General features: G+C 48.4%; 10 protein-coding genes across 10 annotated transcripts; 6 read left to right on the top strand and 4 right to left on the bottom strand.

Annotated features, from left to right (window-relative positions):
* Positions 1-672: 672 nt before the first annotated feature.
* PGRI_013590 (inositol polyphosphate multikinase) lies at positions 673-2,096 on the top strand (the record flags this gene model as incomplete). The annotated part of the gene is made up of 2 exons (XM_040789072.1): positions 673-752; positions 866-2,096. The coding sequence occupies 2 exons, from the start codon at positions 673-675 to the stop codon at positions 2,094-2,096; spliced, it is 1,311 nt and encodes a 436-aa protein (XP_040646025.1).
* Positions 2,097-2,352: 256 nt separating this feature from the next.
* Positions 2,353-2,932, top strand: PGRI_013580 (mitochondrial 37S ribosomal protein uS19m; the record flags this gene model as incomplete). Its single annotated transcript, XM_040789071.1, has 4 exons — positions 2,353-2,395; positions 2,472-2,487; positions 2,611-2,793; positions 2,890-2,932. The coding sequence occupies 4 exons, from the start codon at positions 2,353-2,355 to the stop codon at positions 2,930-2,932; spliced, it is 285 nt and encodes a 94-aa protein (XP_040646024.1).
* Positions 2,933-3,520: 588 nt separating this feature from the next.
* Positions 3,521-4,434, bottom strand: PGRI_013570 (putative TFIID and and SAGA complex TAF10 subunit; the record flags this gene model as incomplete). Its single annotated transcript, XM_040789070.1, has 2 exons — positions 3,521-3,958; positions 4,156-4,434. 2 exons carry the CDS (start codon positions 4,432-4,434, stop codon positions 3,521-3,523), a joined length of 717 nt encoding a protein of 238 aa, XP_040646023.1.
* Positions 4,435-4,873: 439 nt separating this feature from the next.
* Positions 4,874-7,686, bottom strand: PGRI_013560 (uncharacterized protein; the record flags this gene model as incomplete). The annotated part of the gene is made up of 4 exons (XM_040789069.1): positions 4,874-6,139; positions 6,195-6,848; positions 6,911-7,389; positions 7,524-7,686. The coding sequence occupies 4 exons, from the start codon at positions 7,684-7,686 to the stop codon at positions 4,874-4,876; spliced, it is 2,562 nt and encodes an 853-aa protein (XP_040646022.1).
* Positions 7,687-9,368: 1,682 nt separating this feature from the next.
* Positions 9,369-11,108, top strand: PGRI_013550 (uncharacterized protein; the record flags this gene model as incomplete). Its single annotated transcript, XM_040789068.1, has 1 exon — positions 9,369-11,108. The coding sequence occupies one exon, from the start codon at positions 9,369-9,371 to the stop codon at positions 11,106-11,108; it is 1,740 nt and encodes a 579-aa protein (XP_040646021.1).
* A 930-nt stretch (positions 11,109-12,038) lies between these two features.
* On the top strand, positions 12,039-14,382 carry PGRI_013540 (uncharacterized protein; the record flags this gene model as incomplete). Its single annotated transcript, XM_040789067.1, has 3 exons — positions 12,039-13,504; positions 13,560-13,841; positions 13,899-14,382. 3 exons carry the CDS (start codon positions 12,039-12,041, stop codon positions 14,380-14,382), a joined length of 2,232 nt encoding a protein of 743 aa, XP_040646020.1.
* An 834-nt stretch (positions 14,383-15,216) lies between these two features.
* Positions 15,217-17,225, top strand: PGRI_013530 (putative serine/threonine protein kinase (Nrc-2); the record flags this gene model as incomplete). The annotated part of the gene is made up of 3 exons (XM_040789066.1): positions 15,217-16,072; positions 16,125-16,298; positions 16,366-17,225. The coding sequence occupies 3 exons, from the start codon at positions 15,217-15,219 to the stop codon at positions 17,223-17,225; spliced, it is 1,890 nt and encodes a 629-aa protein (XP_040646019.1).
* A 950-nt stretch (positions 17,226-18,175) lies between these two features.
* On the bottom strand, positions 18,176-19,904 carry PGRI_013520 (fatty acid desaturase; the record flags this gene model as incomplete). Its single annotated transcript, XM_040789065.1, has 2 exons — positions 18,176-19,640; positions 19,702-19,904. 2 exons carry the CDS (start codon positions 19,902-19,904, stop codon positions 18,176-18,178), a joined length of 1,668 nt encoding a protein of 555 aa, XP_040646018.1.
* Positions 19,905-23,160: 3,256 nt separating this feature from the next.
* On the top strand, positions 23,161-23,765 carry PGRI_013510 (DASH complex subunit DAD3 family protein; the record flags this gene model as incomplete). The annotated part of the gene is made up of 2 exons (XM_040789064.1): positions 23,161-23,385; positions 23,514-23,765. The coding sequence occupies 2 exons, from the start codon at positions 23,161-23,163 to the stop codon at positions 23,763-23,765; spliced, it is 477 nt and encodes a 158-aa protein (XP_040646017.1).
* Positions 23,766-24,055: 290 nt separating this feature from the next.
* Positions 24,056-25,316, bottom strand: PGRI_013500 (mitochondrial 37S ribosomal protein uS5m; the record flags this gene model as incomplete). Its single annotated transcript, XM_040789063.1, has 2 exons — positions 24,056-24,273; positions 24,323-25,316. The coding sequence occupies 2 exons, from the start codon at positions 25,314-25,316 to the stop codon at positions 24,056-24,058; spliced, it is 1,212 nt and encodes a 403-aa protein (XP_040646016.1).
* Between the last annotated feature and the right edge of the window lie 230 nt (positions 25,317-25,546).

Below are 25,546 nucleotides of genomic sequence, written 5' to 3'. Positions count from 1 at the left end.
CCGGAGACATGCCGGACAGTTGATGAAAAGTGGCAGGCAAGCTGCCGGTTCCAAAGATTGAGTAAGTTTTCCCCTTCCCCTTTCAGGTGAAGATAGGTACCTACCTTTGGCCCATTTGGGCCGGTGTTGAGGAAGGAAGAAATGAATAAATAAACCAGCTCGACAGGTGGGGCTTTTTATACCCCAGATCTCGGATTATATATATCCCGAATTGTTATATTTATCCGGCGGTGTCCCTATGTCGGTATGCTTAACAGACTATTGGGGAGGGAGACGCTCGCACAATAACCACCCTCATTGTAGCCTACCTAGGTATTGAGGACAATGCATAATTAGCAAATGTCACTACCTATGTAGGTATAGTGTCACAGATCGTTTTCTGACAAGCTGATCTACAACATAGTCTCGAAAGCCTATGCAGATGAGTTGTATAGATCATTCACGGATATGGGGTTAGGGCCGAAAAATGACATAGCCCCCTCATCTCCGTTCCAGCCGTGATATCTGTTTCAATGTTCTTTACCTATCTCACTTATTTGTTTACATTTATGTAATTCTCCTCATCCAATTGCCAACTTTGAAGGCCTACCTGTGAACATCCTTTATCTCAGGGGTATTTCACCTGTGTTAAGTCCGAAATACAGACCTCAAGTCAAGCCGAGTCATATCAAAATGTCTTCGAAACAAGAAAGTAGAAAGACACAGCTAGGCAACGAGGACCTAGTACCTTTTGACCATGCTGCTGCGGGACAGTAAGTTTGACATTCCCGCTCTGTTCCTGGCGTGACAACCCGCCCATATTATCCAACTTGGCGTGCAGAAGAAAACCACACTGCCGGACTTGAGTACACTATTAAATGTATAGCAATGCTAACAAATCATTTCTATCCAGCGAGGGTGTTCGCTGTACGCCTTCTGGCGCCCTGATTGCGAAACCATGCACGCGACAGGAGGTAGAATTCTACGAATCCAGCGCGCTCCACCCCGCATTCCAGGAGTTTATGCCCCTCTACGTCGGATCCCTCTCATCTTCTGAGCAGCAACAACCGCTGGCGATTGCTGCCGCCCGCGAATCTGGCGCCCTTCCACTCCCTGAGTCGGGCGATGTAACTACCGATTCCTCCCTTCCTAGCCAACCTCCATCCCGCACAGACTCCGCCCACGAAGACGGCGCTGCCCCTGCCAAGGAGGAAACAGCATGGGTACCCTCCGGAGGCAAGAAAATCGATACTGGCTTGTCCATTGTACTGGAGAACATCGCCTGCGGGTTCCGTCGGCCGAACGTGCTAGACGTGAAGCTCGGTGCGCGTTTATGGGACGACGATGCGCCGCTCGAGAAGCGAAAGAAGCTTGATGCTGTCTCTAAGGAAACTACCAGTTCTAGCCTTGGATATCGCATTGCGGGCATGAAAGTCTGGACTGGCCACAATGGGGAAACTGATGAGGGCGACCGGACGGATCCGTACGCTACGAAATACGAGGGCGCAGAGGGCGAAAAAGGTGAAGTAATCGAGAAGGATGGCTACCGCCGGTTTGACAAGTGGTATGGTCGCTCTTTCAATGAGGGTAATGTCAAGCAAGGCTTTGAAACATTCCTTGCTGGCGCAAAGGCGGGCAAGATCGACCGATCGAAGATGGTCGCCCAGCGCCTAGCTGAAGAGTTGAAAAACCTGCAGCGGGTTCTCGAATCTGAAGAGAGTCGGATGTACTCTGCCAGTGTGCTGGTGGTCTACGAAGGAGATGTAGAGGCCATGGAGCGCGCAATTGAAGAGGAACAAAAAGCCCCAGCACCCCGTTCTGAGGAAGAAGAAGAAGAGGAGGAGGAGGAGGAATTTGAAGTTCCCGAAGAAGCTCTGGAAATGGTCAACGTCCAGATTGGTGATGGAGTGCCTCAGCAGGCTATCAATATCAACATTGATCCCGATACCATGCAGATGTCGGACGAGGACGATGAAGAGGATGAACCCCCGAAAGTCCATGCCCTCCGCGTCATTGATTTCGCACATGCCAGTTGGACCCCTGGACAAGGCCCAGATGAGAATCTTCTCAGGGGTGTGCGCAGCCTCGTCAAGGTCTTTGAGGAGCTATCCGAGTAAAATGGATATAGAATCGCATGTGCCCACAGTTGCTGGCAGCCGCTGGGCGCGATACTACCTTGCAGATTTTTGTTTGATTTGAATTAAATTCAATTAGCTAGATCATATATATCTTTATGTATCACTTAGCCAATGCATTGCATTCATTCTTTTAGTATTTGGGCCGCATTTAAAATTGCTGACATAATCTCGCCGAGACTTCGACATTCGATCTTCAACATCGCGGAATCGCAGCTGCGGAAATCCTCAAGCCAAAATGTTCCCCACACGCGCGCTTTTTGGCCGGTCGGTCTGGAAAGGTGAGTCTTATCAGACCTGGAAGATTTCTATTCCAGGATAAATTCCTAAGATCCCACACGCTAACACTTACAAAAGGCCCAAACATCGTTCCGTACGTGACATCCAATCCAGCCGAATAGATACCAAACACGCCCTGCCTTCGAGCCTAGACAATATTCCCATAATGGAGCTATCTTCTACTGGAATTGAAAACTGACTTGATGGTCCAAAATAGCCTTCCTCTCCCACGCACTCTCCCCCCTCCACCCAACACACCCCCGATCCGCACCACAAAACGCGCAGCAACCATTCTCCCGAACTTTGTCGGTCTGCGCTTTGCCGTGCACAATGGCAAGACATACGTTGAGATCCAGGTGACAGAGGAGATGGTCGGACGGAAGCTTGGAGAATATGTTGCGTATGTATACATCTTGCTACGCCTGCCTGTTCACGCATGAGCTTGAGCAGGTTCGGAGTAATGCGGCCAATTGCTAATATTCTATTTGTTTTGTAGGACCCGCAAGCGCTTCACATACAAGCAGTCTAAGAACAAATAAACGATTCGCATGATCGCCTGGTGCAGAGACCTATTTGCGCTCGGAGAGCCATATTGCATCTTTATTTTGCCACACTATGTACAGATATATCGTTGGGGTCCATGTGACATTAGCTGTTTTTTGGGTTGGAGTTCAATATACATCTTTTTTTCTTCTAGATGCAAACTGCAGATCGTAAAGTGCAATGCGATTCGTATATAATATCGAAATATAGAATCTATATAGGAAAGTAAATGTCATTGTCCTGTTGTTCACTTATCCTAGTTCAATATGCTATGCTCTTACATGTTCTAGCACATATTTCCAAGCCATACATGAGAAATGTTCATATCATTCCATGACTAGTTCATGTAGCATTGCATACATAGGTCCTAGTAACCACAAACACAGTTCAAAGAAGAAAAAAACGCCATCCATTCGATCCGCCCACCAGCCCAGACTAGCAATGCAGTCATGATCCCAGGTCACTCAAGACCGTTTGCACACCATAACGCCAACCCTCAAAACGCAAAAGACAAATGAGAAAAGGTGCAAATAAAACCCAGGCCATAAATGAGAAGTCCCCAGAAGAAAGTTTCCATCACCGCACTACCTGTAGAACTCGCCTCGCTTCACGCTGACTCCATATTCCGAAACTGCCATTCCCAAGTCCTCCATGGTCAAAACAGTGCGTCCTTGACCAGATCCACCAGAACCGCCACCTCCAAATCCAGGTCTCTGGATGCCAAGATGAGTGTTGGCTTTGCTACTCTTTCCACTGTCACCGCCAGGAGCTGGCGCACCTGCGCCGGCCGGACCACCGATACCAGCTGCGGCTGCCAGACTGCCGATGGGGTTGTTTGCGGAGGAGCTGTTTGAGGCGCGGATGCGAGCGAACTGGTACGAGTCTGCTGCAATGTCTGAGACGAACTTTTGAGCGGCAAGAGCCAGGAGGCGCGCGAGGTGAGGTGGGGTTTGGCCAGGGCCTGTGCCTGGAGGTGGGAGGCCGGCGAGAGTGAGGTAGTGAGCGGTGACTGCATCCGGAATCTAGAGATCGAAGGTTAGTTTTCTTACTTTTCCTTTGGTTATATGGTGGATATTGAGTCTTGTCTCGGTGGTCTGTCACATGTGGTGCGAAATCTTGGGGTAGATCGCATGGTGGCGGGGATGTCGTGGTCCACGATGTGACCAGGCGATCGGGAGAAGCTCAGTGAGATCGCAGTGAGGTCTCAGATGTGACTTACAATTGGTGCATAGTCATCCATCTTGCCGAGGAACTCGCGCAAGCTTGTCTCTTTCTTGGAGGGTTCAGGCGCGGGGGCCATGGGATCTTGACCAGGCGCGCTGGCGTTCGCGTTCGCTCCGGTCTGGTTATCGATATTCATCTCGACGTCTTTTTCGATGGAAGCATCAAGATCAGGCTCAGTTTTGATGGTATCTTCAGATTGGGATGGAGGAGGATGTTCTTGTGATCCGTTCTGAGGTGTGGATTGGGGAGGTTGAGATGTTTGAGAGTCGGCCATGGCGAGCAAATATCGGCGGAAAACCCCTGCAGGTATTCAATTGAGACTGGGCAAACTTCCAAGTACAAAGCCAATCAATGTTATACGTTCGTTTATAGGGAGATTCAAAGTCACACGGGTAGTGCACGGACCACTTTCCCTATGTAGGACCTCGAGGCCTTTTTCTTTTACTTCCCAGGCTATCTATGTCTATGTAGAAGAGTGTTTCTTGTTTTCATTATTCATTTTGACTCTATGGCTATGTACTCATACACTTGGAATGCAATAAAAGCAATCGCCCAATCCGGCGGCAATGTCGCAATCCCATAGTAAAACAATGTGGTCCCCGAAGGAACAAATCTCAATCCACCCCTAGACTCCGAAACGAAAACCCCCCAAGCTCAAAGCTTGCGGATGAAAAGCTAATTCAAAATGATAAATGGTTGCGCATGGCAATTCTCTACTGCCCCAGCTGCATGTGAGGATCGATGTGGTCCGGAGTTTGCTGAGCATGTTGAGCATGCTGAGGGTACTGACTTCCGTGTACCTCCTGGCTCAGAGTCTGCATGAGGTTTTGTTCTGCGGTTTGATCAAATACAGATTGGCTGTTGGCATCGGGTGGAAGGCTAGGCGAGGCGGACATATCATGACCGGACACGGGTGCCCCATGGGCTCCAGCAAGGGCCATCATACCCTTGATTCCTTCCACATGAGCCTTGTCTTCTTCGCCTTGCTTCTTCTGTCTCTCACGGGCTTCCCGCTTGGCTGCCTGGGCGGGAGCGCGGGTTTTCAATTCGCCAGTGACGAACTTCAGGTAGTATGGTACCTCAATTCCACTCTTCAGGAAGAAGAGCTTCAGGTTGCGAGCCTTGTCCTTCAGTTGCACCTGGTTGCGATCTTTCAGTGCTTCGCTGATCGTTCCACCAGGTCCAAACATAGCAAGAATCTGACTCCAGTGGGGACCCTTAACGCGGTCCAGGCCGGCCATCAACGCATTCTCTTCTTCAGTAGTCCAGGGTCGACGTTGACTGGGAAGACCGGATTTGCGGCTAGTCGGAGAAGACTTGGCAGACGCGGCCATTCTAGCACGTTCGTAAAGAACCTGGGTGGGCTGTGACTGAGAGTAATGGGGGATCCCCGGCATGTATCCATGGTTAGATGACATTCCATTCGCTCTGGCTTGCATAGCTTGTGCTGCATTGGGGTTATATTGCTGGAAAGTAGCCTGCAATGGGCTCTGCTGGAAAGTCAGGGGTGAGGCCTGTTGTGTTTGATAGCCTCCAGGGGGTGTGGGACTATGATGATATTGTTGGTGGGCCGGCTGCGGCTGTTGTGCTGCGGTGTAGCCGTGAAGATACTGGTTCTCGGGTTGACTTGTCTGTTGTTGTTGCTGCTGCTGCGGTTGATGCTGTTGTGGCGGCGGCGGCGGCGGTTGGTGTTGGGGTTGCTGCGGTAGAGGTGACGGACTAGCTTGAGACTGGGTCTGTTGGGGCTGTTGCTGATGCTGTTGCTGCGACTGCTGTTGAGAGCGTCGGAGGCCATGGCCCTGCAGGGCAATCTGTGCAGCTCGAGCAGCACGCGCGACAAGGTCACCATGCATGTTTCGGTCCACCGGGACTTCAACTTGTTGGTTGAGTGAAAATTGACCTTGGTGGGTGGTGTTGGGTGACTCGTGAGCATCGCCATTTGAACTCGAAGGCTGCCGTCCCTTAACAACTTTCTTTCCCTGGAAGATATTAGTACAAGCGCGACATTTGAGAATATAGAAGCAATAAACGAACCTGTTGGGTATTGATGGCGTCAAAGTTCTTAGAAATGTAGGAGCTAAGATCGCGGAGGAAATCTTCCCAGTGGTATTTATCCGGCAGGGCATTCAGCGCTTCCTCGTTGTTGATCTCATTAAGAAGAATGTCACGGCGAGAGGTGAGGCGGTTCACGAAATCCGTCTCAGATGGTGCCAGCTGTCGGGTACCAGGACGTCTCGCCAACAATCGTTGTTCCATGTCGTCCGGGAACAGATTGTAGAGGAGCTGTGTACGGGTGAGAGATTTGTTATGCATGGCTGCGATGAAAGCCTGCGTCTTGAGTTCGAGGTACAAGGCACCTTGAACCTTCAGTAAACGACCACCTTCAGGGACAAATACGTCTAGGAAATGATCGTTGAGGTCTGCAAACCCAATTTCTTGAGATCCGAAGATACTCGAGACAAAGGACGCCAGGTTCGCTTTGCGAATGACATCAACTTGAGAAGGGTCTGTGATTTCAAGATCCGTAGGCTGAAGGAACGAGTGTTTGACGGTGTAGACTCGCTTTGTGTGATCAAACAAGGAGCGCATGGTGGCATACGCTTGGCCATTTTCAGAGTCAGGCTCTGACACCATAGCAGTGAGGTCTTGGTATGTGTTCTTGGAAAGGAACGACAAGATTTGCGTAGACTAGGAAGTGATTGGGCAAATATTAGGAGACAGAGAACGTAAATAGTAGTAGTATTACTCACGAGATTATCCAGGATAGGAAGACTCTGAATCTTGAGGTGAGAGTTCGCTTTGAGGAAAGCAAAACCTCTGGCTCCTGGGAAATCATTCGATGGCGGTAGTTCTTGAGGTCCCATTGCGACCGTTTGCTCCTGGCGCTCTGTATGATCCATGATCTCGGAAATGATTGTGGCAACGTCGTTGTTGAGATCTGAGGTACCGTCCTGGGGGTTCGGGAGCCCGGTAGGGGTGTCATGAGTACTATGCTGAAGAGTTTGGTTGACATTATGATCGGTTTGCTCAACGGTGTCAATGACACCTTCGCTGAGAGCTGAGGCCAACTCCTCTTCGATTTTGTGGCCAGGGCCATGCTGATCCGCCATCAAGATGACTTGGTCGGGCAGAGAAATATCACCGTCGGGGCCATCGTCCGTACGGCGCTTTTTGGTAGCCGGAGGCGAGCCATGTTCCTCGTCATCAAGGGAATGGGGCACTTTTTGGTCTATTGTACAAATTTAAATAGTAAGTATTGATTCCAAGGTTACATTGAGATCCATTGGCGGTGAGGGTGATCGGTATGGGTAGTGAGGTTGGTGAACGGGACGATCGGATGAGGCGCTTGAAGAGAACACTTACCAATGTCACCTCCGTCGGAAGGGAAGGGAGGAAAGTCAGATGTTTCCTGGCCATCGAATGATGGCCGCGCGCCTCGAGTCTCGACCATTTGGACGAAGCGCCTGTCTGGGGTCGGGGTATCAACTTCCGAGAGCAGAAATGAGGGCTTAGGGGTAGGGCGCATTTGTAGGGCTTGCGGAAGAAGGATGGAGGAGCGAAAAGATGATTTTTCTGCCGGGCGGTGGTATTTTGGGGAAGATGGGTGGAAGCGTGGGTTTGGGAAGGAAGGTGCGTGGGGAAAGGGTATATGGAGAGGAACAAAAGAAAGATTAGGGAATAGTGCGTGACTGAACTTTGAATTATGCGTACATTTACAGTCACACAACAAAAGTACCTAGATACCTATTAACACCGGAGGATCGATATTCTGCCGGCAATTGGAAATCCACCAAATCATGACTTGTAGAAATAGGACGGTATAACCTTATTAGAAGGCGGTACCAATAAGGGTGCTAAAACTTCTTCAAAGTCACTGTATGTACAACATACATTGTTAGTATGTTGTACGGAGAGTACTCCGTACACAAGTATCCTTTTTGTGTGTTTACTACATGGAAGGTACCATCGTTAAATTATGTAGAATAGCTACATATGTGTAGCTTATATTTGTCGGTTTATATACATACCTAGCATGAAATCTGTCTCTACGTTGTAGTCAAATAACCTACATAGGCTGTTGAATCTGAATTATTTCTTATCAACTATGAGATCGACGATAGCGCGAGGCGTTCTGCCGAAGCATTGGAAGGCGGTGTGATTCAAGACCGCTTTCAGGGCTTCCAGGTCTGTAAACGCCCAGGCTCAATAGCTGCATATGTAATCTTCTTGCTTTGGATTGGCTTGTATGGAAGAAAATACCACCTACGTACGTATGTCCACGGGTAGATACCATTAAAATTTCTCATTCAGAGAAACCAATGGTAGGTACCTTTATTATAACCTTACCTAATCAACATGTACCGCCCGGGCGACATCCAGGGGCTGATGCCGGTTTAAGACTAGCGTATCAGGTACCCCATGAAGATTTGTCTACGAATGATGCCTACATTTACACCAAGCGAATTTTTTTGGGGACATCCTATCATGATATATATTCAATTACTAGAGTAGCATACAGGTAAATTGATATATATCTGGGTAGTGTGTAGAAGTTCCACTCGGATAATTTGTGTGCGTCATCAATTCTATATCCCAAATCGCATGCAACCCTAAGTCTACATACACTTATAAAAAAATGTCACTTTGGTATCAAATTGCCCGGGGAAGAATAACCATACAAGAATCTGACTATGGAAGATTTGATCATGATACTCACTGAACCCAAAAATCGAATGAAGTTATCCTACCGAGTAATATATATCCATGACTTGTAAGATCCAGCCATGCCGACATCCACATCCACTAGATATCTTTAGCCCCAAGGGTTCTTAAATATCGTTTTTGATCACTATTCAGTTTGTTTTCAACTGAAAAACTTCGAAATTTCCTATGTATGCTTAATGTCGTCAAGATTCAGACCATTCCCATCATCCGAGGAACCCGAAAGTTACAGTGCCTTCAGTTTTGACTTCCACGAATAGAAAGCCAGTATGCCTACTTCTGGTAGGTACCTAGGTCGTACCGGTACCCAAAAGCGGATATATCATAGTATGGGTTCCTGACATCCTGATAGCCCTAACACTACCATTTGAGTTCTGGACCATGGAGGCCCGAGTGCCTTTATTACAGAGGTTGCCCCGTAGTTCGTAGGATCTGCCCGGTGTCAATCAATCCAGTCGACTCTTACGGTTCGATGCTTGGAAGACCATGTTGATATACGGCCTACCCATCGCTCTCCTGGCCCTGCAGGGCCCGGCAACGGTTTCAGCTCAAGATTCCGACTCCACCGAGAAAGTGTGGGGAGTCTTTGCATTTACTGTCCACGGGGACAGCAAGCCTAGTGTGCTCACTAGCTCTCGGCCCTTGACGGACTATGGAGCCAACGAGCTCGCCGCGGCAGCATCGGCTTTTCGGTACCGCTATGTCTCAACACCCGCAGGCTCTGCAACTGGAATCCAGAATATATCTCCAATCATTCTGGACTCGAATGACGTGGATGTACTCTCAACAACGGGTCAGAACATTGTTGGATCAGCCCAGGCATTCATGCAGGGACTATACCCACCACTCGGCTCAATGAACATACCGGGTAACCAAATTGCGAACGGATCGTTTGCGCAGGCCCCCTTGAACGGGTATCAATATCCTCGGATTGTGACAGTCGGCGAGGCAGACCCTCAGTCAGTTTTGGTTGAAGGTCACGCAATGTGTGACATGTATCATGCCGCCGAGGGCGAATACCGTGGTAGCGACGAAGTGCAGGATATCACGCGAGATACAGAAGCATTCTACAGGAGACTGTGGAAACAGGCACTGTCTGGCGTCTATGATTGGTCGTCTGCCACTTACACGAACGCCGTGGCAATCTCAGAATATTTGGATTATGAAGCTGTGCACAATGACAGTTTGCTGGAAAGTTTACACGACACCGACATCATTCGTGCTCGCTCGCTAGCGGATCAGTACCTATGGAGGACAAACAGTCAACAGTCAGCTTCTAGCGGGTCTATGATCGGAGTAGCCAGTCCAATCGCAGGACAGACATTGGCATCAAGCATTTTGGAAGCCTTTGATTTGAACGTCCAGGAGAGTGGCACCCGTCAGAAGATGACACTGTTGTTCGGTGGTGATGAACCAGCCGTCGCCCTGTCGTCTGTGATGGGACTCGCAAGCCAACACCAACCCAACTTCTATTCCCGCCTGGTACGAGGTGGCTCATTTGTTTTCGAGCTCTATAGCTTCGAGAAAAGAAGCAACTTGTACCCGTCATACCCTGGTATCGACAATTTGTACGTGAGATTCTTGCTTCACAACGGGACCGACAACACCACCGACTTCCAAGCGTATTCCCTCTTTGGACACAGTCCCAGTCAAGCCGCAATTCCATACACCGAGTTCCGCTCCGAGCTGGAGACATTTGCCGTGGCTTCAACCCAGGAATGGTGTCTCCGCTGTAACGCCCAAACTGTCTTCTGCAATGGAGTGTTAGACCAGAGTGGATCTCAGCCATGGAAGAAGAACAAAGGGATGACTCCCGCTGTAGCTGGAGTCATTGGTGCTGTTACAACACTTGCCGTTGTTGGGCTCACAGCAATCATTGCGTTTCTCTTGTGTCGTGCTCGCAAAGGAAGCCCCAAAAAAGGAAGCCTGGGAGGGTTCAAAGGCTCTGGTAAACTTGCCAGTGATACTGATGTGACGTTCGGTGAACCCATATGGGGAAACTCAAAGGCCGAAGATACGGAACCATCCAATGGTCTCGCCGCTGGTGTGGGGGTTGCTGTACAGGGCCATGAACGAACTGGAAGTTGGGAAATGGGGCAGGGGAAAAAAAGGAATGAAAATATCCAGCCCGATGGTGTGGAAATGAGGTCGCCTTTTGAGGACCAAGAAGAGGATTGGCATATGCACAGTGGTGTTCAAGCTGTGGAAGCCCGGGAGAATGTTTAAGACTGTATTATGTCGTCGTCGCCTATGTGTACAGGTGTATAGATCGTATTATGTATGTCGTCGTCGTATTTTAGACAAAACATCTTTCGCTTTTCCACCCTTTCGAATTTGTCTTCCAATTCTGACTTGCTTGAAATCCTTCATGTTTAGGGCTATAACGGCCAACATAGACGCGTGCTGAATTGTAACAGACGCGTTGGCTGTCGAATATCGACCTCGTGACTCCGATCTCTGAATAGCCTCGAAGCCCTCGTTCCTTCTCCATTGGCTATGCTCCTTCCGCCAGAATCCCATTAAACCTTCTCTTTCATCAAATTCGTTCATTTCCATTGCTCTAAACAGGTAAATATTTCATCCCCATGAACAAAATGAGGTATAACCTGCCAACACTGTTGGCATTGTGCCAAGACACAGGTGTGCACTGCAAGTGGACTAGTCAAGCAAAATACTGTGAGTATCCCTTTGAAAATGCCCTTCATCGTCGATGCTCTTCACCAAAGAGATGAAGACCCCATTGGGTAGTTGGTGTGAGCCTCCGTACACCAACTAGAGCTGCCATGGGTCTCAGGACCAATTGCCTCTGCATAACCCAATGAAAGGAATCTTGCTGACCATCAACAAGGCAGGATAGCGCGTCCTGTTCGAAACAAGAAGCCTATCCTTTCAGAAAATCCAAGAAATCGACCGATTAGAGAGCCAGTCAGGTCATCGCGACCGAATAAAAACCCAGCATCAAAAGCCCCCAAGAACCGCCCGACTCGTGCCAGCAAAAAGCCATCTGAGCCTGTGTTTCCCACGAATGACGCAGGATTTGCTCAATTTCTGGAAAAGCACACTTCCCCAAAACACCAGCGAGTCACGGCTGGGGGAAGAATAGTTCCAATGGAGCCAGCAAGACCACCACGTCTTGACGGATCCTCACCTGCGCCGATGGCCATAACAAATGACGACAAATCCATTGTTGCACATGCCTTTGTTGACAATCAACTTGTGGCTGGTGGCTGCAACAGAGCAACACAGGAGAACTTGACAATCGTCCGTTCCTCCACAGAGTCTGATAATAACTTGCATGAGACATTGCCGTCGCCTTTGCTGGCAAGCACATCTCAGTTCGCAGCTCCCGCCAATTCACGGGATTTGACTGTTTCTCAAACAATGGGATCAAACATTTCATATGCTGAATGGACTGAACACCAACCCCTAGACGGGATCGACCCAGAGTTCATCTGTGATACTCCAATCCAAGTGCATCGCTCTGAGACCGCTCATCAGGCTGAGGAGCGTCGGGCACGATGGGGCGTGATCGAGAATCTTATCAACAATGATGATACTGCGATGGCACAGATGTTGTCGTCCAGGTGCCCATTTGATATGTTCCCGGTTGGCGATTTTTACATTCGATATGTACGAGTGGCGTGGCTGTGCGGTCTTGACGCCATGACTGAGGCAAGGTCACGACTGAATAGCAAACTCCTGAATCATGGAAGATATCTGGAAGAGGTTAACGAGGCTATTGCGTTAGACCCACAAATTTCACCTGGCGATGCTCGTTATAATCTGCGTGTTTACAACATCAACGAACGAGCAAGAGTGCTTAGCGCTCTTGATGAACATGATATGCTCATGCAATATGCAGAGGCAATTGACATGGACAATATCAATAACTCAGGAGGAATTGTCGTTGATCCAGAATATCAGAGCCCCACCCATATTGAAGAGCAATTAGAAAGAATGATTGCTGGTGGTTCATATGTTAATCTGTCAACTGATGGTGCCAACGACTTTGAGCGTGCGAACACCAATCGTGGGGTCGATATTATTGACCCGGACACTGGCTATCCCATCGAATTCCAGAGGCAATCGTTTACGACAGCAAACAATAGCAGTAGCAATGGAACAGGCTGCACAAACGAGAACAATTCAGACTTCAATAACTTGCAGGTTGATGGAAGTTCAGACCTGCCCATTCGTGATCATGAAAATGAGAACACAAGCGGAAGAGCATCACTCTTCAATGAGATTCAGGTTGAGGGAAGGTCGGAGTTGTGGGTTCATGATGGGAATGAGACAAGCGGCAATATGCTTACGGGAAGCAATGACCCGTCCTTTGACGCTGACAGCCGATTGGGCAATCAAATTCCTCCAGGACTGGGTTCTGGAGTAGGAACCGATGAAATCATATCATGGATTTCCCAGGAGACATGGACAGAGCGTCGTCCGAGAAACGGAAGGCGCATCAGCAATACTGTGCCTCGGAACTTCGGCCGCAACAACATCTTCAACTACAGATTGCCATTACATTCCATTACTGAAATCAATCATGATGAAGATGCCATAGAGTTGGCTAGCACTAACGCAGATAACGGGAGTCCCACACCAAGCCTCATGTTCAGCCCGTAAGTTCTTGGCCCCAGATTCGCACCTAAAGAATACTAATCCCTAGAGCCGCAGTAATGCAGACGAAATGAACCATACAACCGAAGATACACTGACTCAGAATGAACCCCGCGACACATCAGCTTCGACCGGCTCAGAAGACGGGCAACAGATGATAAGAGATTCCAACTCCGAGCCTGGATTGACTGACTCAACAACTTCCCTTGAGCAACAGCGCAGAAGCGCTGGGGTGCTGGAGAACTTTTTTGATCTGTTTGTCCTGGACGTGCAGGGTGATTGGGAGGCGGAAGGACCTTCCCGATCACCGGAACAACCAGAGGATGGCATGAACCGCAGGTAAATCCCATTCATACTCACTTTTTTATGTAAAGGGCCGGTTCTGACGCATAGTAGCCTAAGTGGGAGCATCACCCTGACAATGAACGGCGTTGATTACACAGACGACATGTTGGATACACCCCTACTGCTTCGAAATAGTCCATTCGGTAGACATAGCCCATTTGGTATGAACTCATTGTCCCGGAATAGCCCGAGCAGGGTAATCTCGAGGTCTGGCGACCGCCGTAGGTACGATATACCTGTTGGTGGTCTCAGCAGCGTTGGGTCTCGTATGATTGCATCGAGTCTGAATGCCCGCCGAAGACATGATGCACGTGAAAATGTCCGAAACGCCCGTCACTCGCTCATCAGTTCAAGATTAATTGACGACTTGAGAGATGAAGTACCCGTAACCACTGTTCTCGGGTTTGACGAGCCAGACAGCCAGCGAAACACCAATTACACGCCTGTGTATCCACAGTTGATCAATGCCAATCTCAGACATACTGCGCCCGCTATTGTGAACACCAGCCGAATCAATGCTCATGCTCACCGTTAATACTATGCAACCATGATGTTGAGGAGTTACAGGGGATTTGGACGCTTGCCGAAGTGTTCCTGAAGCTCCCGAGGTTTCAGATGAGGAAAGCAGAAAAGGGAGAGAAAAGCATACAAAAAAAGATGAAAATCAATGGGTTAAGTTGAATTCGAGGAAGGAAACGATATTCAAGGGATCAAAGGTGAATCTGTACGATATTATTAGGTATTGATATCCTTCCAGCAGAATGAAGTATTATTATCACGTGAACCTGTACTTTGTAGAGGTTATTTATACTCGGGATGTCGCCACCGTCTCGGGCAGTGCCTGGATCTTAATCATTCTATATTTAGAATCTTGCTGACTATGATAGAGTCATATTGAAATGAATTCTTTTTGTAAGCACAAAAAAAAGGCCTTTATTCTCACGTATTAACCCTGACGTATGATGTAGTCGGACGTACGCCCCAGGTGGATTGCCCTGCCCATATTTTAGATGACTAAGCCTTGGCCTCCGCGTCCTTCTCCACTCAATTCCTCCTTGCCTCCTGTTTTCCCACTGGTTTCTCAATTCTTGATCTTCATTCTTTATTTGTTCTGATATGTCGCCTTATCCATGAGCCTAGTTATCGTGGCTTTTGTCATTTCAGTTCATTGGGTGGACATCCCCCGTCGTACCGCTTCTTACTAACAATTGCCCCCCGCGCGATTATATCCCCAGCCGGCACTTGGCATTTGGAAATATTACCGCCCTTTCACCCTCACGCCTTGCTTTTGCATCCCTCGGATCATCTTTTCGACGGGTCCTAAGTGACTGTCATCCCCGGTCTCGATTTTGATATCGATCCACCCAATATGACACAGCTCTTCGCCTCTAGTCCGTCCCCGGTGACAAATAATGAGAAGCGCGGGAATTTCCCCGCTCTCTCCCTTCCCTCGCGAAAACACTCCAATGAGTCTGGCCACTTGCCTACGAGAATCAAGAATTTTTTCCGTATCAACAGTTCAAGCAGCCACTCTTCCCCTCCCAACGCCTCTGGAAGTACCGAACGCGAACGGGATAGCCATGGGTTACCCAAGAATGAGAAGTCTGCTTTTCGGCAGTCTCGATTCCTGCCAGGCATAGGCCGCAATCGATCAACAACCGTTGCTAGTGAAGGCAACCCACTCGACGATGCGATGTCGCCTACCGCATCTGCCAATCCATACTTTGCTCATCAGGGCCAGCCGGCATTGCGACACCGCAATGATGGGTCAGTGCCTTCCTCTCCTCCTGACACGCCTGAGTTGCAAGTCACGGGGGTTTCGGCAGTAGAACAAGCGACCACTGCGAACAAAGAAGAATTAGCGCGCAAGTTACGACGTGTGGCTTCTGCCCCGAATGCCCAAGGCCTATTTACAAGTGGTCAGGGTGACCGTCCTCAGACAGCGGACCTAGGCAAGGAGCCGCTAGTGGAACAGTCAGGCGGAAAAATGGGCCTCGCGGATCTAAGCAGCGAGGAGTACAACCTGGCGGTACCTTCTTCACTTAGCTCAGATTTCGGCAGTAACGCTGCTTTCCGTCGCACCTATAGTTCGAACTCCATTAAAGTTCGCAATGTGGAGGTCGGCCCGGCTAGCTTTGACAAGATAAAGATGATTGGCAAGGGTGATGTTGGCAAAGTTTATCTGGTGCGCGAGAAGAAATCAAGCCGTCTGTATGCCATGAAAGGTTGGTATTTTACATTGGAGACTGTCCGTGCTATATACTAACTTGCGGTTAGTTTTGAGCAAGAAGGAGATGATCAAACGGAACAAGATTAAACGAGCTTTGGCCGAACAAGAAATTCTGGCTACGAGCAACCATCCGTTCATTGTCACCCTATATCACTCCTTCCAATCGGAGGATTATCTGTATCTCTGCATGGAGTACTGTAGTGGTGGGGAGTTCTTCAGGAGTGCGTTTACCTTTTTATCCTATATTCGACATCATCTTGAATTTCTTGCTGACCTGTGCACTTCTAGCTCTGCAAACCCGCCCCGGCAAGAGTATCTCCGAGGATGCAGCTCGCTTTTACGCCGCAGAGGTTATTGCTGCACTGGAATATCTCCATCTTATGGGTTTCATCTATCGTGACCTGAAACCAGAAAATATCCTTCTCCACCAGTCTGGTCATATCATGCTTTCTGATTTCGATCTATCGAAGCAATCCGGACCCGGAGGTGCTCCTACGATGATTCCCGCACGCAGTGGTGGCAACTCCACCACAGGCTTGCCGACGATTGATACCAAGTCATGTATTGCCGATTTCCGAACAAATTCTTTTGTCGGGACGGAGGAGTACATTGCACCTGAGGTAATCAAGGGATGCGGTCACACCAGCGCCGTTGACTGGTGGACCCTGGGCATTTTGATTTACGAAATGCTGTACGGCACTACTCCATTCAAAGGCAAGAACCGAAACGCGACATTTGCCAGCATTCTGCGAGATGAGGTGAATTTCCCAGAGCACTCGGGTGTGCAACAGACATCAAACCTGTGCAAGTCCCTGATCCGCAAACTACTGATCAAAGATGAAACTAAGCGCCTTGGAGCTCGCGCTGGAGCCTCCGATGTCAAGACTCACCCCTTCTTCCGACAAACGCAATGGGCGCTCATTCGTCACATGAAGCCGCCTATGATTCCCCATCAGGGTCGTGCCGGTACGGATACGGTGAACTTCCGCAACGTCAAGGAGAGTGCTAGCGTAGATATTGGCGGCACTGATTCAACCAGGATGAAGGGTGTCCCAATGGATTCGGGCCTCGCGACTCCAAATGGCGAACTGAATGATCCCTTCGAGGAGTTCAACAGTGTCACCCTTCACCACGAGGGTGATATGTAAAGCCGGGGTTCTTTTCTTTTTGTCACTTGTTTCTTTTATCCGATACACGAGGAAAACAGCCGGATGTGCGTCGGCTCGCTGACGACCATGATGCATTAACGACTGTATTTAGATGCTATTATTCTTCCATTGCAATCCTCGTTGGGTGTATGGAGTGTTTCGGGACTTTTTCTTGGCGGATCTATTCAAGCTTTTTCTTTTTTTCTTTCTTTTCATCCCATTATGACTTGCTGCTTGTCGCTTGCTTTGCATATTGCATTTTCTTCATATCCCAAGGCCTTGGATCGCTCTTGGTTGCGCCACCAATTCAGGCACAACATAGAATTGACACCAAACCGTTGGCATTGCCACATGGTTCGTGTCACACATCTGAGCTGTTGGTTTTCTTTTCTTTGCGTCTACCTGAAAACTGTGCTATACATTTGCTATTTGGCCTACTTCGCAGCGGAACGGCGTTATGGATTCACTTTTTCGGGTTACGTCTTCAGCGTGACATTTGTATGGATGAACTGATTAATGCGTGCTTTCAATCTCAAATTTACGTTTTCCAAGTTTTCACCTCTACTGTGTCATATTTCAGAAGACTCGAAGCAATTTCTGCATTTGGCTTTTGTTTCAATCCACTTGACGGTCTTTTTGTATCGTCCAGTGTCTCATCTCAAGCAGATACGCCTGTCATTTTGCGCCTTGTAGACAGCCATCAATTCATTGAAGAGTGCTGCAAAGCAAAGACGTTTATCCAAAAGGAACCTTCGTAAAGATAAGATGATCTCAAGCATAGCTTATAGGCAGATACTAATCAAGTCTATGGTAGGGCAGTGTAACCAGACTTCAGAATCCGTAGTGTTATTGGAAGAAAAAAAGGTTATGTACATAAAATGTGGATTTCGCTTGAACGATACAATATAATATCACAATTTCACAAGCTCAACCCCAAAAGAGCAAACGTCTTAATGCATATGAGGATCCGCCGCACAAGCCTTCCGACACTCCTCCAATAGTCTCGCTTGTCCGGCAACATGCGCAAGACGACCAATGACCTCCTTATTACCATCATAGAAGGTAAAGACCGCATATGGAATCTTCACGTCCTCACAGAATTCCTTCACAAACTGCTGTGTCTTGCGCAGATTGTGTCTCGGGATACGAGGATACAAGTGGTGAATAGCCTGGAACTGAAGACCACCATGGAAAAAGTCCAACCAAGGCGGGCAGTCGACGTCCATAGTAGTGCGGAGCATCTTCTGTGGGAAAGATTCCAGCGGACCAAGATCAGCAGTAGACATAGCGTAGTGCGACAGAGTGATCTGCACATGCAGCGGCGAAGTCACCATATGCGAGATCAGGACGAAGACAACACGGTCAAACCATGTCGGAATGCTACACCAGACAACGCCGTATCCGAACCAAATCCAGAAGAAGATGTGGCCGGCGAACTCGAACCAACGGTGCCACCAGCCGGCGCCGTGTTTCGGTCCACGTCCGACGATGATGTGCTCCCAGCTGAGGAAGTAGAGGTTGAAGCGGCCGAAGAGGAGGATGGGGTAGTACAGGTAGTGTTGGTATTTGACGGTTACCTGGGCTACGACGTCATATTCCATGATGCGGTTGTAGTAGGTGCTGTAGAGGGAGCTGAAGAAGCGGTGCGAGAGCGCGAAGAAGGGCATCAGTTCGATATCGGGATCGTGCTCGGGTGCGTTGGTCACGATGTGGTGCACGTTGTGGCTGCGCTTCCACCAGCCTAGGCTTAGACCGCCGAGGTAGTCGGCGATGATCATGCCGATAGTGGTATCGATCTGATAGTTGTGTGTGATACCCATGTGGCCGGCATCATGGGCGGAGAAGACAAGTTGGTGCCAGAAACAGCCGAGGAAGAAGGCAGATAGGCAGAACCAGGAATGTTTGAGGAAGAAGAGGAACAAGCCGAAGAAGAGGGTGTAACGACTGATTTCGATAGCGTAGGCTTTGTAGTTGCAGTTGTATAGTCCTGCTGCGCGGATGCGCTGGTGTAGTTCACGATATTTCTTTACGACGTATTCTTGGTGTTCTGCATCGAGAGGAGGGTAGTTGACTGAGTCCATTTCAATCTCCTCGCGAGTTCGAGCATCAATCACGTAGGTTCGCTTTTTGTCTTCTGTTGGTGGAGGGATGGCGCTGACTGCTGAGGAGATTGTTGATACTGATAGTCTGCGTCTTAGGCCCAATTTTTCATCTTCGGCTTCGAAGATCGGAGACGGGGGTGCTGATATCTCCTCGCTTGATAGGTCTGAGCTCACCAGGTCTTCGTCGACCTCGATTTCGATCAATGGGCGGAATTTGCCACCTTGGATGGGAGGAAGGAAGTTGGTCCAGCGGCCTTCGATTCGGCCAATTTGGAATTTGCTCATGCGCTCACGGGCTTCTAGTGAATGGAGCCTTTGAGAAAGATATTAGTATAATGCTCAATAGGTTTGGAGAGAGATTTTGGGAGACTCACGCATTCACCTCGTCTGTAGCATCTTTTCCAATCATATGCTTGATAGCCATATCACCACCAGGGTGATATTTGATCCAGGAATCTAGTCTGAGGACATTGCCGTCGACAATGATGATCAGCTTGTCTTCAGCAAGCATGCCCTCGATCTCGCGTCTTGAGAAGACATTATCCCTAGCCCTAGCTGGGGTTGACATCTTGCTCATTTGGTATGGTTTACCAAAGAATTAGATGAGATGACCGTTAGTTTTTTATGTCAAAACGTTTGGCGTGGAAGGAAAATATTGCGTTAAGACAATTATAAGAAACAATTCCACGGGGCCATCTTTGCTTTTTTACTCGCCCGCGTGAATTAATCTATTAAGTTACCTAGTCTTGCATAGCGCCGTAGCGCCGTAGCGCAAGACATCCCGTTCCTCTCGACCCAGGGGACAGACACAAAGGGGCAGTGTAATGTGGTCTGTCCAACCGAGATGTGGACACGGGAGAACTCCATGGGGAATGAAGTGGAGAGGTCTAAGTGTATTGATGTGTTATTGGACCCCGGGGAGAAGGCAGTGTGACAGGGTGGGCATTGTGGCGAAGATAAAATATGGTCCATACGCGTATCAGGTCATACTTTGCATGTCCCGTTTGATAAGTTGAGCTAAAACAAGCTTAAACCTTGGGTGCCCCTGTCGGAAATTGAAAGGTTAGATCTCTAGAATTAGCCTCCCCTGTCGCACTCCAGGACATTTCTAAATATTACATTACTATAATAGAATTCTATAATAGAATAGAAACCATTGTCCATTCGCCTTAAAATAAATTCTTTTAACCCCTGAAAAACTCAAAAGACCATTGTATTCAAAAGTGGCGATTCGTATTCGCAAACGAGATATAGATATTGACTAACCTGTTTTGGTTAGTCTAACTTGGCTATTCTTGGCAAAAGTGGAAATCTTCCAGGAATCTAACCATTTTTGGGAAAAAGCCTTGACACGTGTCCACCCCAACCCTAGGAAAACATATCTTGGGAACAACTTTATTATTTTGGGGTTTAAGGGACCAGGTCCCATTCTAGAAATTGTCGAGAAATCAGATCTTCACCTCCTGCCCCTCTATATTGCCGCTCGAGCCCCGCATCTAGACTAGATAATATCGCCAACTTCCTAGTTAAGAACACTTACGTGTTTAGTTTTCGTCTACGTAAGTCGCCACTTGACTTGCAATGTCCACTTAACTTATAATGTGTATCCTTTTCTTGTGATCCACAAATATGAGATAACAATCAGGCCCATTTTAGAGACCTCGGGACATGATTTTAAAGTGGAAAAAAGCCAAGGCTCCTTGCCTGCACTAGAGTCCATTGTTAGGGGCAAATTTATCCAAGACCATTTGATTGCCATTTTTAGTTATTTGAGGCGACCATGTGGCATCTGAAACTACAACATAATTAGATCTAGGCTTCCATTTAAAGAAAATAGAGGCGCAGGTGGCTCTTATGACTTGGACGCCGCGCGGTAGGCCTACGCATTTCGCGGGGCAATACTCCGTATGGCTTTTGGAGTCGCATTCTAGTAATACTTCTAGACTCTTGGCGCTACCTTTTCTCAGGGGAATCCTAAAAGCGTGTGTGGTGCTACCTTGTACTCCGTACAAGATAGGAGACCACGAGGCGTTTGCAATAAAGAATATCCACTTCTAAATGTGGAATTTTCTGGATCAAGCATGAGACATTATCTCTGACTTCGAGCTTTCAGCTTTCACAATTTTATAAATAATACTTTCTGTGAAGGATCTGTAATTTCCACAGTCAACCGTGCGACTCGAAAAGTTTCTTATATCAAACTTAATTAGGGAAATGATCTCGAAAATATCGAAAACTTAACCTGAGGCAGAAATATAAATTGCAAACTCGATCCACTCGAGCGCTTCACTAGCCCGCCCCAGTTGATTTGAGAAGGCTTGCCTCCTAGTCGACAATGGGGTCACTAGGGCCGAATTGTGAGCTTAGTCCCTCGAGCTTCTTCCAACCAATTTAATTAGCCCGTGCGAATGCTCCAATTAAAAGATCAACCCTCCCTTTTTATGGGATCATCGTTGATAGGCGAGAAAAAAAAAGAAACAAAACGTTCGCCCGTCTGGTATAATCCTCAGAATCCTTCAGCCAAGTAGTTCATATGTGGATATCTACAACCAATCCAATTAGTGACTCCATAGTGCCCACACTGTAACGGTTTCTGTTGCCATGCCTGTCGGCTATTTCAGGCCTCCAAAATAACATGTAACACGGTGATCTTTTCTGCCTGGTGCAACAGAATGATTGTGTTTCAGGAACGAGCCAATCACCCGACGGAGTTTTGAATGCTTGAAGGCTACAGAGTACGGAGTACGGAGTACGGAGTACGGAGTACTCCGTACTTGTCAAGGACAGTCCATATGTAGATTGCTGCATGCGATTTGCGCCTCCAACCGAGCTTTCCAACTCTATGCATCTCCTAGTATACAATGTAGATCATATAGGGGTTTCCTATCAGTTATCAAGACGGGGAAAGCAATAGGGGTGAATAGCGCACTACAATATCCGCCGTTATAGTACGAAGTAGTTTACAGGCCGTCTGCGGTGGGTGCTAAAAAGGGGCCTTTCCCCCGAGAGCGTCGCCAGGATTTTCCTTTAGGTGTAGGTACGGAGTCCGTAGGAGAACGTGCGCTGAGGCTGCCCTGGGGCATCAACGCTAACGCGTTCGTGGATACAACCTTGTAAGGCCGCAGTGGTTGGCTCTTGGCGGAAAAGGCAGCTAGCTTTTGATTCCATATTGTATGTATTGTTCAATGCAACGAAAGATCAACCCTATATATTGCAATATATCCTACCCAATAGACACTTTGCCCACATCAATATATGTACTATATTTCCACATCTACAGAGAAATCCAATAAGCTTCTATGACAAAATAGAAGACACCTTTCCATAAAAAAGCAAGTAAATGTCACCAGCTGGGTAATTCACCGGAGAGGGTTTTCCCAACACCAAGGAACTGAGACAGAGTTATTATTACAGCTAGCGGTCAGACACTTTTCTTTTCTTAGAAAAAAAATAAAAAAATATCAGCTGAGGTATTCATAGGACACGAGACAAAGCATTGTGGTCAGACCATATTGAAGGAATGGTATAGCACGGCTTGTCTTATATCTGTGTGTCATGAGGATGTTCCCAATATATAATGTTTTACTATAAAAATTGTTTTTGGGAAGACCAGAACTTTTGAAAGACCATTTCATCTCAAGATGCTCCTATGTATTGAATGACGTTGAAACAAGTATCAAGAAATAAAAACATTGAACCGCAATAGATGTATGCCTGGGGAACGCGTCTCAGCGGAACCCCAGAAAACAGAAAAACACCACACAGCTTTCACCTTCACAGCTCAACACCACAACCTCCAACAAAACGGCAAATAAACCCAAGAATCTCCCATAATGTCAGCCTTCGCGCCCGAAGACCCAGATATCGATTATTCCTACGCCGAGGTCGACCCCGCGGAAACATCCACCCCTCCAATCCCCCAATCAATGGGCGACGCAGACGCCTCGCACGGCCGCGGCCACTCGAATAACCCCCTCTTGGGAGATAACCCCCTTGTTTCAGATCTGGAGCAAGAAGTCTTGGAAGAATACGCCCGCTTGCTGCGGAATGTCAACCAGGTACGTGGAGAAGACACTTTCTTATCTTTCTGGGATCTCTTTCACGGGGAAAGGATACAATGTCCTGGAACCTATGACCTACGAGCTATGAATATTGGTTATGCTGGTTACTGATCAATGTTTTGCAGCTCTCCGATAAACTCGCAGACCTCGCCGGCGATCCCGCCTCCATGCCCCTCGATGGTCTTCGTCTCCTTGAACGCAAAACTGCGACTGTATGCACCCTACTCAAGGCCAGTGTGTATAGCATTGTCTTGCAGCAGCAGATCTGGAATGAGAATGAAGAGCAACAGCAACAACAGCAGAACGAGATTCGACATTTCCAAGACCACGAGTATCAGCATGGGTATGAGGGGGAGGGAGACATAACCTTCCAGTGAGGTATTAAAATTGTCTATTACGTGTGATGGTTCCTTTTTTTATTTACTCGCGTATTATACCCGGGGTGTTTTCGAGTTTTCGTTTCGGCGCGAATCAGATGCGTGTTTATGCAAAAGAACATTGTTGATGATTTTCCAGATATGCCGTGAATAGCCCATGATATTGGAGAATTGATGACCGTTCATGTTTAACCAACTTATACAAGTACATGCAAAAGACACAAGAAGAAGAGGAAAAGAGAAGCATTATATACACGCTGGGACGAAACAGCAAGTTAAGGCTGTGGGCCTTAAACCTTGCCTGCGTAGTACACCTTGCGCACATCGACAATCTTCCTGCCGAGTGCGTGAGCAACCATCTCTGGGTTACGCTGGCTCATGAGTGCCTCGTAGGCGGCCTTGACTGTGTTCATTTGGTTCCTTGAACGACCAACTCGGGCGGACAGATCGTGAATACCGCTAGCACGGCACATCTCGTAGATGAGGTATTGGACACGGAGTCCGAATCCTATTATTGTTAGCAAAAGAACATGTCTGGGGGATGACGATAGACATACCTGGTGGACGGTGCATCAGCTGCAACTCTGTGGCTCCCACCTTGCCCTTGACATCGCCATAGATGGTTCGCTTCTCGTAGCGGGGGATGGGCTGCATGTTTCGAATCGCACGGTATTGCGACTGGACCTTTGCGTCGGAGGCTTCATCGGATTTGGCCTCACCGATACCCAGGAGACCATTTCCGTTACCGGCAATGGAAAGACGGTATGCACGGCGGACCTTTCCTAGTCGAGTCTGGTTGGTGACGCTGTGTGAAACAAGGGTCTTGATGCGGAGGCCCTTGACCTGGGACTCTGTGTAACCCGTAGCCAAGAGCAGGCTTCGGAGGGCGTCTGTCATTTCCTCGGCAGCTGCCGATCGCTCCTTTTCGCCCTTCTCGGCGGCTGTTTTCTGCTCTTCAACACGGGGCTCGTCGATGGTCTCTCCGGGCCCGAAGAGATCCGGAACAAGTGCACTGTGCGGGGCCAGCTCGCTCTCCTCCTTGCCGATGGTGAGGCGGAGGTTGTCCGCGAACCGAACGAAGTCTGAACCTGTCGCAGTATCAGGCATCTCAGCAAAGAACTTGCCGAAGTCGCTCGCGAAATCATCCTCGCTCTTCAGCTTGAAATTGTAATCCGAGTTCGACTCCGGGGCGCGCTGGTGTCGATCAACGCCGGGCTCAATCACTGAGAAGTCGTCGATGTATTTGAATGCCATGGGATCACTGCGCTCCTTCATCTGTTCTGCCAGATCCTTCGGGTCGATAGCAGCTTCGCCGGCTTCGATGGCGGCCATCTGTGCCTCCGAGTACTCCTTGGCGAGCTCGGCCTTCTGCTCGTCTGTGTAAGGCTTGTAGTCCTCCACCCGGGGAGCCTTAACATTGGGGAACTTGGGTTTCCGGTTGGAGAGAGGCGCGGGAGTAGGATGGAATTGGCGTCGAGGAACTCGCGTGCTTGGGGTAGCAGTACGGGTGAAGCTGCATAAAAGGCATCGTGCTGGCCGTGTGATATTCATGATGGCGGTACGATGGGCTCCCCAGCCAAAGGTAGGCCGGTTAAGAGCTTTAAAAATAAAGAAAACGCGAAATGCGGAGACAATTGGGGGACGCAAAGGCAGAAGAGGCCAGTCGGAGGTGAATCGTCGGGATGAATTTCTTTCTTGCGGGCGGTCAGTCTCCAACCAATCAGCAACGCGTTAGATACGTTTCTAATAAATTTCCCATTTGATGATTTTCGTTCCAGAAT

The sequence above is a fragment of the Penicillium griseofulvum genome (genome assembly GCF_001561935.1).
Source record: "Penicillium griseofulvum strain PG3 chromosome Unknown contig_80, whole genome shotgun sequence".
In the NCBI taxonomy this organism is placed as follows: domain Eukaryota; kingdom Fungi; phylum Ascomycota; class Eurotiomycetes; order Eurotiales; family Aspergillaceae; genus Penicillium; species Penicillium griseofulvum.
Note: the sequence above shows the minus strand (reverse complement) of the source record. Positions and strands in the feature narration are given on the sequence as shown.